General features: G+C 42.1%; 1 protein-coding gene across 4 annotated transcripts in view; it reads right to left on the reverse strand.

Moving 5' to 3' along the window:
* Positions 1–989: 989 nt before the first annotated feature.
* The window catches only part of NEDD1 (NEDD1 gamma-tubulin ring complex targeting factor), a 123135-nt gene continuing 110716 nt past the window's right edge, over positions 990–13408 (reverse strand). For all 4 annotated transcript variants that reach the window (XM_029601551.1, XM_029601555.1, XM_029601552.1 and 1 more), the window contains exons 14-15: positions 11924–11990; positions 990–3359 (exon numbers count right to left, since the gene is read on the reverse strand). In XM_029601551.1, the coding sequence (XP_029457411.1) occupies positions 3255–3359; positions 11924–11990 (172 nt within the window). In that variant the 3' untranslated portion in view covers positions 990–3254. The remainder of the gene's footprint in view (positions 3360–11923; positions 11991–13408) is intronic.

Consider the following 13408-nt stretch of genomic DNA (forward strand, 5'->3'; position numbering starts at 1 on the left):
GCCATGTGGATGCATGGATAGAGGAATGCTGAGCATGCTCAGTGTGCCAGTCAAAGTTTCTAGGCACTTTGACAGAAGTTTTCCGGGCCAGGCTCCATCTGATGTCAGCCACTTGTGAGGACTACCTTCCTGCTTGTCCTAGGAGAAGGGAAGCTTCCCTAGTTCTTTATTTTATATATTTTTTTTATAGGCCTTTGCATGTTTAAGCTTCATTAAGACAAATTAATGAGTTACAAGAGGAACAGCAGCATTGGCTCACATATTTTTTTCTTTAATCAAGTTAGTTCAACTGGTGGTCAGATGACCACATAACACACAGTTTGTAGACAACTTACCGATAAAAGAGTCTCTGATAGGCTAGGCTGCTTGTAGAAGACTTAAAATGAGACAAGCTGGTGCTGTGCCTATTTGTCTTTGATGGTGAACATTGTCATGTGTCCTAGTGCTTTGTGCCTCCATATTTCTTGGTTCAGAGAAAGAACAGTTAAAGGACTTAGGATCTGAGAGATATCCCTACTACTGTTACAGACAAGCATGAGCACAGGAGAACTTGGCATATTTATTACTCAAATTGCTTTCTTACCAAGGACTGCACCCAAGGAAAGGTCTTCTAGGAATAGACCTTTGAATGCTGTCTCTTGTGGACTGATATACTATTATGATCTTTTGTGCAGAAGCAAATCATTAAGGACATCTGGAACATTTATCAGGCCCAGTCCAAGTACTGCAGCTATAACAGTTCTACCTAATGCTCATGATTAACTTACTAACCTGGTATGTAAACATTTTTGCTTTTTTTTAATAGTGAATTTAGCATAATAAAGGGTGCCAGATTGAGCATTTATAGTTAAGTGAAGGCCTGTGTTAAATCACAGTTTTGTCACAACACACCAACTCTTTAGCAGAGATCCCAACACGTCCCACAAATGTGCCTCAACTTTGCTATAAAAAGGTCACGCAGATCAAAAAGATTACCTCTTGTGAGGTGCTATAGTCATTGATTTAATTATCAGAGCTTCTGTCCAGCAAAAATGGAGCTGAAACCAATACCCAATGCCAAGCATCTCTTAAATCTTAATATATTTTAATTACCAGAAACATGGGTCACATTTAAACTTCTGACATATTGTTATACTGTTCAAAACTGAACTATACTTCCCTGGTAAGTAGCAGTAGGATAGTCACTGGGTCAGAGAATAATGGACCTTCGCCCCTAATTCAATTTAAAAATCTATTTCACGGACCTGTACTAGATCTGAAACAGGCAATCACAGCAAAATATAGAAAATATAGAAAATAATCATGTGCTGTGGCATAATTCCTCCTTGTAAAGGCTGGGGTGGTGTCATTTTCTGTTTGCTTGCCACAGATTGCTTGAAAAGTGGTATCTGTGCCAGACAGAACAAATAAAGCCTCCGCTTTTTTTTTTTTTTTTCTCAGACACAAAATAGTGAAAAAATACATCAGGCCTTATATGTGCTAAAAGAACAGATTGTAAAAAGCATCACATTTTTTGTACATTCACCCACTTCAGATTTCAGATGGCGTCCTTAGAAAAAGCGCTGGAAGACAGACCTAAAAGAAAACGCCCGACCTGGCGTGGTTCGTTTCTTGTTCAGGAGCGTTAAAGATTCTCTCTATCTGAAACTTGAAGGAATACAAACCATATGTTGTCGACTAAGATAAGCGACTGTTTTCTAATATGAATTGACTGCCTGCTGCATAATTTTTCAGTAAAAATAGAAAAACTGAATAAGTAAATGCACATTAGCACATTTTTTGTAAAAAACTGAGACATGCTTAATATGAACAAAGCATCAGTGAAACACACTAAATGTTCAAATACCCATTGCTTGAGTATTATTTAGCAAATATTTGCAATCCTAACAGATGATGGTCTCATATTTAAGCTCTTTGTCTTTGGTTTTTGCTGATATATAGGGAATACTTCAACATATACAGCAGGTCAAGGGAAACTAATAAAAATCAAGACACTGAAATTTATAGAAATAGAATACAATGTTAGGAAAAGATCACAAAGCTCATTTACTCTGCTTAGTTTACTTCCTGTTAAAATGCCAGGGATGCCCAAGACAACTCTGGCTTTTTCACACCTAAAGATCCTCTATGATTATCCCATGATTTCTTGAATTCTATTATTTTATTTTGCCCCAACCACCTCCAGTGGGAAGCATCCACCACTCATGCTGTTAAGAAATATTTTCTAATGTTATTTTGCTATCTACCCCCTTGGAATCTCATATCATAACTTCTTGTTCTAAAGGTTCCTTCCACTGAAAAGGGTTAGCTGCTTGTATATTAATTATACCTTGAGAGATAGGAATGCCTCCATCATATTCTCCACTCCCCTCATGGGGTTAATGCTGTAATACTCCTTATAAGGTATTCTGTGTTTTTACAAAGTTTTCCAGTGAACGAGATGCAATTTTTTTGTGTCTCTCACGTAAAGATTCAGTCTTATGTAAATACAATTTTTACAGTATAATTCTAACACAATATCACAATTCATTTTATATACTTAAAGCTCTATAAGTAAAACAAATAATCAGTGTCTGGAATGCATCTCAAAACTTCATGTACATTTTTTGAGAAACACAAACATATTGTGATGACAGCATTTCAATTTCAATATACCAAATATTAAGAAAGTTATTAGTCATTATTCCAATATAATTAACAAAATACTTAAGTCCTAGACTTTATTAGCTAAATAAATACACAGCAATTCAAATGAAAAATATAAGCATCTTATTGAAATGAGAATTTTTTTCCTAGAAAAATATTAAGGATTCTTTATGTAGAAATGTTCATGTTGGCCTGAAATATTAACAAAATATACATGTTTAAAGTGTTGTTAAGAAAAGTATCCCTACATAAAAACATACAAGTCAGACTAAACTCCTTTTTATGATAAAGGCACTTCGGATAGAGCAAAAGATCTGGTAAAAAACTCACCCCTGTTAGCTTTCATATTAAAATATATTTTAAGCTGTTTTGCCATTAAAAGGTTGCACCCAAGTACCTGTCCAGCTCATTAGCAGAACCAGCTGTGTCAGCGATACAGATGCTACAGCCATTGTACTTATCCATTGCTTTTTCATCTTCTAATGAAAAAAGACTTTACAGATGAATACAGCATTTTCTGTTAATAAGTGCTGATAGATGGCATCCTGAAGTATAAAGCAGAAAATGTGGCAAGTTCATGCTAACAAATTATATCTGTGTAGTTCTTTTCAAAAGTGGGTTCGTAGTCTCTTGTTTTCCTCTCGAAGTCTTTCTATTTCTGCTACCAATCCCTCATTTACAGAGTATCTTTCAAGTAAAACATGCATTTCGTTCTGAAAGAAAAGGAAAATGTCACCATTGTTGCACAGTTTTTATAGTTGATTCAGCAAAAGTAACATTATTCAGCTAAAACAGAAGTGTGCAGTATGAGTGAGTCACATGACCAAACTTGCAGCACCATGCCTTGCCACACAGGACACGATGGCTCAAGTCTGTTTCTAGTTTGGATTTCTATACTGCTGCTCACCCAGGACTCTGAAAACCAAAAGCGTTTACACCATGAAACATATTCTGGCTGCTGAGACTGGACAGAAGACTTGACTTTTTGGCCCCTTAACCAAATGGGACTGGAGGAAATTTGGGTTTACAGGAGTAACATCCCAGAGTGTGGGAAAATACCTCCTAGCACAGGAACATCTTTAGAGGAAGATTCCCTTCTGCCAGCAAGACGACACTCATTTGGAGCACTGCTCCAATGATGCAAGAAAAGGAAGAAAAAGCACAACATATATTTATATTTCTGTTTGTGCCTTCCACCTCCAAAGAGAACCCAAAGTGGTTTACATATCAGAATGCATCATTAAAACATAAAAAACATCAAAACAAAGCAAATCTAAAAATCCCTCATACCGCCTGCCATTCCCCACTCTCGCTAGGGGTCAAAAGGTCAAATTTACCTGTTTTTTCCTTTCATCCTGCCAGATCAGTCCAGACAAATGGGTTATTGTCCTTCTGCCAGCAGACAGAGAACGAGGAAGAAACCCCCCCCCCCCCCAAACTTCAAAACTGACCACTCCCCCTAATAATGGTCTGGTGCTGTCTTCACCTCTTCAGTATCCTTTGTCTAAGCTAAGACAATTAAAAGCGCTTGTTTTGGTTTCCAAATCACCACCAAAATCTGCTATAGTCAAGAAACTTCATTCCATGGTCATTAACTTAGATAATCCTTATGTCAATGTCATGATTAGGCAACAATGTACTAGCTGATAGCTGAACTAGTCAGAGTCCTTCATCACATGGTTTCCCAGGATTAGTTCTGGACTGGTCAAGGTAGGACTATAGGAAAGGAAATTAACAAATAATTTTAAATTTCACTTCCCTTATCATCCATGCCAGACTAGTCCAGACAAAAGAAATGTATCCAGGCTCCAACCAGACCAGGAGGGAGAAAGCCACAATAGCTCTCAGGATTCCTGTGACAAAGGCATAGCCTCTTCCAGCCTGCACAATCACAGTGGAAACAAGGGTGTTGGCCTGCCATTATACTCTGGAAAGACAGGTTCCAATTCTGCTTACAAGGAGGACTACACCTTCATCAAATGGACTTTTGGGACCTGAAAACTTTTGCCAGAGCAGGCTGAAGCACTCATCTCCTTGATTTTTCCTGAAATTAATACCTTAAACTACTATGCTTTAATAGGACACATTAAAAACCTATCCAAGAAGAAAGTGGTCACCTATAACAGTGTTTCTCAACCTTTTCAAGCACAAGGTACACCTACATTAACAAAAATATTGTGCGGCACACTTACCTCCATGGAGCAGGCAGTGCAGACACAGAAAGGAGTATATAGCCAAAAGAAGAACCAGGGAAACAATAAAAGCACCATAAATATTTCTTCCAAATTTTAACACATTCGAGGGGACAAAGAGACACATGTACCTGTCACAATAAACTAAATCCTGCAGGAGAAGGGAGAAGGAAGAAATTGGTGTGGTGAGAGCAGCTGGCTCAGTTGTCTTGGCTGCTGCATGTGATTGCCAGAGCTCCTTCACTGCTACTACTGCTCACAACACTCAAAGTGAGTCTAATCCAGTGCTCGGTGCATGTTCTCTCTCTCTCATTCAGTCTGGGGATAAAACAGAGGCTTGAAGAACTTGCATGCTGTGTGCACTGTGTATGCTGTTTAAGCCAGGTCCCAACTATCCATGCCCTGTATGTTGCCCATTAATTGCCACACTCCAAGATTCATGCTGCAGCTAGGAAGCGGCAGCACGCATCATTACACGCTCTCAGAAAGGAGTTCCTACAAGTTTAAAAGCCACTGTTAATGTCTTTAGTTGCTGCAAGGTGCTGAGAGCACAGCTCAACTGCTAGCCTGGATCTGAGCATCAGGCAGTGGTAACTTTTCCATGGCACATCTGATCACGTCTGAAGGAACAATGGTTGGATAAACACTGACCTACAGACATCTCCAAGGTGATCTGCAATGGACTTGAGAATGGCCATCCCTGTCCTGGCCGACCACCAAAATTTCTCACAATTATAAATGAGAAAAACTTGATTTCAACAGAAGTGAAATTCTACCCTTACAAGTGGGCATGAATTGGGCACAGCGATACCCTTTCCTTTTAAGTTACCAAAATGCCATCAAGGAGATCACATCCAACAGCAAGACTCAAGAAAGAGATCTAGGCGTCATAGTGGATAACACCTTGAAATCGTCGGTTCAGTGTGCTGCAGCAGTCAAAAAAGCAAATAGAATGTTGGGAATTATTAGGAAGGGAATGGTGAATAAAAGGGAAAAATGTCATAATGCATCTGTATCGCTCCATGGTGAGACCCCACCTTGAATACTGTGTACAATTCTGGTAGCCGCATCTCAAGAAAGATATAATTGTGATGGAGAAGGTACAGAGAAGGGCGACAAAAATGATAAGGGAAATGGAACAGCTCCCCTATGAGGAAAAACTAAAGAGGTTAGGACTTTTCAGCTTGGAGAAGAGATGGCTGATAGAGGTGTTCAAAATCATGAGAGGTCTAGAACAGGTAGATGTGAATCGGTTATTTAGTCTTTCAGATAATAGAAAGACTAGGGGGCACTCCATGAAGTTAGCATGTGGCACATTTAAAACTAATCGTACATAGTTCTTCTTCACTCAACGCACAATTAAACTCTGGAATTTGTTGCCAGAGGACGTGGTGAGTTCAGTTAGTATAGCTGTGTTTAAAAAAGGATTGGATAAGTTCATGGAGGAGAAGTCCATTACCTGCTATTAATTAAGTGGACTAGAAAATAGCCACTGCTATTACTAGCAACAGTAACATGAAAGACTTAGTTTTTGGGTACTTGCCAGGTTCTTATGGCCTAGATTGGCCACTGTTGGAACAGGATGCTGGGCTTGATGGACCCTTGGTCTGACCCAGTATGGCATGTTCTTATGTTCTATCTTTGAGGTTTGAGAGGAAAAGAAGTCAGATCCCTTTAAAAATCTAAGCTCAGGTTCCAAGTCGAAGAAACCTCCCACAGCAGAGGACGGGAATTCTTGAATCCCCAGAAGAAAGGTTTCCATCTGAGAGAGTAGTGTGAAAGCTTCTGCGACTGTCCCTTGCAGCAAGCTAGAGCCAATCTCTGTTCTCTACGAAATTTGCAGGTTATGCCTTCATCCCAAACTCCTCTGGTGAAAGAACAAGACTGAAGAAATGGATCCCTTAAAGGTAAATACTGTCTCCTTTTTTTGTCTGAAGAACTTGATTGTCTTGTAGCTTTGCCGAGCTAATCTGAAATCCAGTTCCGGACGTGTACCACCTGACCCCTGGCAGGGCAGAGTTCATTTCTGGACATGAGTCCATTTTCTCCTTTGGATACGAGAAGGCTTCCCTATACTCCAGAGACTAGGAAGGACTATTTGCTACTCAATATAATCATCACACAGCTTAGGGGTTCCACAACTGCATAACCCTAGCTGCAGCCAAATGGTTTTCCTGTTCTGACTGAGTAGACAGACATCTGACTAAAAGAGGAACACTGGAACAAGGAATGCAGGAACACTGGAACAAGCACTGGAAAAAGGAATGCAGGAACAAGCATAGGATCAAGGAAACAGGAACACAGAACGGCAACTAGCTTCTCACGAATGAGATGACCTGTTTTCCAAGGCGAGGAACTGAGAGAAGGCCCTCGTCTTATATAGGACGCTTACGTGATGTCATCAGGGGGCGTCTGGCCAGAGGTTCCCGCCCTGGGCCTTTTAAATGAGGAAGTGCCTATCGCAAGTGCCTATCGCCTAGGGGTGGGGCAGAGGATGCGGAGACCCTGAAGGAACTCTGCTGAGAGGCCTGACATGATGGAGGCGTTCGGGGTAGGCGCTGGGGATGCCGAGAGCTGGCTGCGGCTGCTGAGGAATACGGAACAGAGCCTATGGAGGGAAGCCCGAGGTGAGCAGGCCCGGTCGCGGCACCAGCGCAACCAGGACGCGCAACATTGAGGTGGTGAAGCAATGTGACAAGGTGGTGGCTAAGACCAGAGAGATGCTGGGATGCATAAAGAGAGGTATAAACCAACAGGAAAAAAAGGTGTAATAACGCCCCAGTGCGGGTCTTTGTAAGGCTTCAACTGGAGTATTATATTCAGTTCTAGAGACTGAATCTCAATAAAGGACAGGGACAGAATAGATGTGATCCAGATAAAAATGACTACAATGGTGTGGGGTCTGCACCAAAAAACTTACAAGATGAGATTGGAGGATGTAAATATGTATATCCTGGAGGAGACGACACAGAGTAGATATAATATAAATTTTTAAATAAATACCTTAAAAATATAAATGATGCACAAGATTCGAACCTTTTCCGATGGAAAGGAAGCTGTAAAACAAGAGGTCATGATCTGAAATTCCAAGGGGGTAGACTCAGCAAGAATGTCAGGAAATATTTCTTCACTGAAAGGATGGTGGATGCATGCAATGTTCTCTCAGAGTGGTGGTGAAGACAGTAAGAATGCAAAAAAGGCATGAGATAAACACAGAATATTGCTAATTGGTAGAGGATGTAACATTTTTGCATAGATGTAACTGAACAGAGCTGCAGTTACTAAACAATTTGCTGGACTGACTGCATGGACCATTGGGTCTTTATTTGCCTTCATACACTATGTTACTATCTCTCATCGTCTTGGCCATCTTAAAGTTGGAACCAGGTGTTTCAAACTGAAATCATCAATAGTCAGATGTAACAGGAAGCTCTTAGGGACGGGGCCTAAGAGTATTCAGAAATATGGGATCTCCTATGGACTACTGCCTCTTATTGATCATCCAAGAGCTGCACAAGATCAGGCTCTGAAATTAAGTGTTACCAGCTTCTCTCTCCTGAACAACCTCCCAACTGAGGCATTCTCCTCCTGTCTGCTGGACTGGCTATCGCCTCCTCCCCTTGTCCAGCCAACTCCCTACGACTGTCTCAGCCAGTGGAGTGCTCTAACATCCCAAATGTTGCCAAGAATAATCAAAAGTTCTTCTATGTGAGAACATGGATAAGAGCTAGAAGGGGTTAAAGAAAGAATCCAAAGGGTGCTGTCAAGCAGAACCACCCTAGGATTTTTCTTTTTTTTTTTTTTTAACAGGTTAGGAACATCTACAGCTTCAGAAGCCTAATTTGGTCTTAAAAGACCCTCTGGGAAGTTTTACTGTTTAAAGGGGAAGAGAGCATTTCTGCAGGCTGTTCCCTTCATTGCTCTGCTATTAGAGAGGACAGGAGAGAAGACCTCCAACCTGACTGTGAGGTTGCCTGCTGAAATAACTTGGTAGAGACTGCAGCTACACAGGCTCTGTGCAGCCACACAGGCTCTGGCATGTTGGAGGGTAAATACGTAGTCCCCACAATTTCCCTGTTTGACTGTTGGAGGGAAGAGGAAGGTAAAAAACCTGGTATGCTTGACATTTATTTTTGGCATGATAAAATGTCTGTTGATCCCACCAAAATGGGAGTGCCAACAAGGCCCTGTTCCACATTCACTACAGCACTGCCCTTCCACTATAAATGCTTGAACTGTGGAACCCACTCAATTTCGGGCGGATTTTAAAAGCCCTGCTCGCGTAAATCCGCCCGGATTTACGTGAGCAGGGCCTTGCGCGCCGGCGTGCCTATTTTCCATAGGCCGCCCGCGCGCACAGAACCCCGGGACGCGCGTAGGTCCCGGGGTTTTTGGACGGGGGCGTGTCGGGGGCGTGTCGGGGCGGGGCCGAACGACGCAGCGTTTTGGGGCGGGATGCGGCGTTTCGGGGGCGGGCCCAGGGGCGTGGTTTCGGGCCAGGGCGTTCCGGGGGCATGGCTGCGCCCTCCGGAACCGCCCCCAGGTTGGGTCTCGGCGCGCCAGCAGCCCGCTGGTGCGCGTGGATTTACGTCTCCCTCCGGGAGGCGTAAATCCATGGATTTCGGAGCGGCCTCGGAGGGAACGGAGGCAGGCTGCGCGGCTCGGCGCGCGCCGGCTGCCCAAAATCGGCAGCCTTGCGCGCGCCGATCCAGGATTTTAGAGGATACGCACGGCTATGTGCATATCTTATAAAATCCAGGGTACTTTTGTTTGCGCCTGCTGCGCAAACAAAAGTACGCGATCGCACAGTTTTTAAAAATCTACCCCTTTGTGTTTAGCAGTGTGCCAACCTTCCACAGATCGCATCCATTTGCCTGATGCCTGCCTACTCGCAAGCCAGGCAGAATGCACCAGCTGACACTGAGCCACTATGACTTACCCGAGATGGGTAATCACTTCAGACCCCCTGACAAAGTCCAAAACTAGCAGGGAAAAATTGGAGACCAGGAGGCAGTACAAGAAAGAGGCTGCGCTGCCACCTTTTTTTTTTTTTTTTAAATAACTTTACTGCTTCCCTGATACTCACAGAATAGGAGGTGAGAATGCTATCAGACTCACACCAAGGGAACAAAGTCACCAGGGACCACACAGTGCTTGACCTCAGACCCCCAAACTGAGTTTGTTCCCAAGGGGGAAAGGAGAATTAGCCCTAACAGCACTGTCTCCCAGAGCACACCCAAGACTTGGCTTATGCTCCACTGCCGCGGCCTACTCCTAGCTGAAGCACCAGTCCATACGTCTACATCATCTGCTGGAGACAGAGAAATACTAAATAGTTGAAGGCAGCACCAGAACCCTAAAGGGGAAGTGAAGTCAGCTTTGAGCTTTTTTCACCTCTGTCTTCATCTGCTGGCAGGGGACATAATAAACTGATCTGGCATGTACTGCAAAGAAACAATATCTGTATATCACTAGTTCATTCAATTTCTCCCATCCAATCCGTTAAAATTCGGTGAGACAAGGATTAGCTCACAAGACAATATTCCTATATCTCCTTATAAATTATGAATGAAGGTGGAGCTAATGACACACTAGCAGAGTGATAGAGCCGATGGGACCAGGAGAGGGATAATACAGGCGACCTCTTCACACAGTGGGGCAGAGGCTGGTGGTCTCAATCATCCAAGTGCTGACTAAAATGCATCACTGAAGAGTTCAACCATAAAGGAGACCTCCCTTCCCACTGTCATCAGTGGAAGAGACTCCAGTGCCCAGCATAGTCATTCAGCAGAATTTAAAAAAAGAAAAATGTTTTAACACACGTAGAAAAAAAAAATCAAGCCTCACTGCATACAGGTGTGAACCATTCTTGCTTTCATTGGGAACTGAGTTGGCCATATCTGACCATGCAAGATATCCTATTTGCACAGACTAGAAGCAAACTGAACACAGTTTCATTCATTCCATTCTTACCCAATATCTTAACTCTCTTCTGCATGAATTTCTGAATTTTCTGACTGTCAGAAAACAACATACAGGCACACTTTTTAGTTTATCTCCTGAAAGACCTCTCCCCTCCCAAACTCCTTCCTATCTCAGAGGTACAGCTTGAATAACTGGAATATTTTCCTATTTTTCTCCCACGTCCTTCTACGTAATTTAAAGCCATGTCTAAAAAAAAATTACACTCACTGACAGACAGGGGTTTGTAAGGTCTTCAAAATATATTTTATGGTTTGTCTTTTTTACCACAGTATTCTATTACTTAATAAACATACATGATCAGGCAGCATCTCTCTTGTCAAACAAATACCACCTGAGGATCTGAAATATACACATTTCAATATCATTACCCTAAAAGTTACAAGATGACTTGGGGCAATCATTCTGGAATGAGAAACCTTCATACTGACCACAGTAATCCATGATGAAAAGCAAATTACTCAATTTCATGTGGTTCCAAGTTCATTTTCTTCCCTTCCCATTAACTTCACGACCTGGAATCTATTTTCTTTTTCTCATTCTGAGTTTCAGCTTGAAAATGAAGAGCGACTTCTCAATGAATTCAAAAAAGCTCATTACCTTCTGGTGAGTAAAGTCAGGATTTCCTGACATTAACCACAAACGCACTGCAAATCGCCAATGCTACTGCCCTAATGAAATCTCCACATGACAAAAAGCTGTTTAGGAATGTAGATATAGAGCTACATGCCATTTTTGTACATTTATTTTCAGTTTTACCAGTTTTTTAACCTCTCTCTCAAATCTTTCCAGGATGTCTGTACCAAGAGTTTCAGGTCCCTCTGGATGCCCAAGGGTTGAAAGAGAAGCTTGCTTTTAAGTCCAGATCCTTCAGATGCTGTTCAATTGTCCTCTGTCCCTCAGGGACCGAAGCCCATCACTTAAGTGACAAGCTCAACCCATATTGGCTACAATGATTAGGAGACCTAAGCTACAGGGGTTGGTCCTATGTTTGCAGCTTTACAACATTCTGTGATAGTCACAAAAGTTTCCAAAAGCATTTGGATCTTCATAGAAAGTACTCTTTGATCAGCATGCATTTTTAAATTCTACTTGGTACCTACCAGTTGCATATGAAATTGTTTTATCATCTCCACCTGTAGATTCACAATGTCTCGATGGCATGCTTCTCTGGAGAATGAAAAATGAGTAAAGAGAATGCATTTACATAAGGAAATATGTCAGAGACCAAGATACATTTTATATAAGCTGTATTTAGATGTTTAATGCCCCTTTGCATCCCTCCCTCATCTGTCTACCCATTAAAAAGCAAGTTTGTTTACCATAAACAGTGTTTTCCGTAGACGGAAGGATGAATTAGCTATTACATGTGAGTAACGTCACCTGGTGGCATCGTACGGGCTTCTCGTTCTGAGCTAGTACATTTGCTCTACTGAACATGTGTGGGAATTTCCACTCGGGCATTGCCTTATGAGCCCACTCAGTCGATTTGAGAGCTAATTCTAGCCAGGTAATGGCTTGCCATGGAAAATACAGTTTAAGGTAAGCAAACTTGCTTTTTCCATTGATAAACAGGGCTGAACTGGTCATTATATGTAGAGAGTCCCAAGCTGAGGGTTGCAATGCAGTGTTTACCAAATAAGCAACCCGGACACCGTACTGGAGAGTAGATTACACAGAACACGGAAACTTGGTTGTCAGTTTGAATGAAAATATTCTTTCCTTGGAGGAAGTGAGTTAATGGAACACAGTTAACATGGATTTACCCAAGGGAAGTCTTGCCCAACAAATCTGCTTCATTTTTTTGAAGGGGTTAATAAACAAGTGGATTAAGGTGAACCGGTAAGATGTAGTGTATTTGGATTTTCAGAAGGCGTTTGATAAAGTCCCTCATGAGAGGCTTCTAAGAAAACTAAAAAGTCATGGGACAGGAGGTGATGTCCTTTTGTGGATTACAAACTTGTTAAAAGACAGGAAACAGAGAATAGGATTAATTGGTCAATTGTCTCAGTGGAAAAGGGTAAAACAGTGGAGTGCCTCAGGGATCTGTACTTGGACCGGTACTTTTCAATATAATGTGTCTTATGGAGCGAAAAATACGGTAACTACTCTGAATAATTCTGTATCATCCGCAAACTAGTTACCATATTTTTCGCTCCATAAGACACACTTTTTTCCCCCAAAAGTGGGGGGAAATGTCTGTGTGTCTTATGGAGTGAATATTAAAAAAAAACCAAAAAAACAAACTACAACCAATGTTTTTTTTGTCCCCATTCCCCGTTCCAACCCTTTAAATTTAATTAACTACAACCCCCCACCCTCCTGACCCTCCCTCCAAGACTTGCCAAAAGTCCCTGGTGGTCCAGCGGGGGTCCGGAGCGATCTCCTGCACTTGGACCGTCGGCTGCCAGTATTTAAAATGGCGCCGATAGCCTTTGCCCTTACTCTGTCACAGGGGCTACCGGTGCCATTGGTCGGCCCCTGTCACATGGTAGGAGCAATGGACTGCCGGCGCCATCTTGTGCTCCTACCATGTGACAGGGCCCTTAAAACAAGAAAGAAAAAGAAAAAGGTAGTGGGGGATAGGG

This window comes from Rhinatrema bivittatum, chromosome 4 (genome assembly GCF_901001135.1).
Source record: "Rhinatrema bivittatum chromosome 4, aRhiBiv1.1, whole genome shotgun sequence".
In the NCBI taxonomy this organism is placed as follows: Eukaryota; Metazoa; Chordata; class Amphibia; order Gymnophiona; family Rhinatrematidae; genus Rhinatrema; species Rhinatrema bivittatum.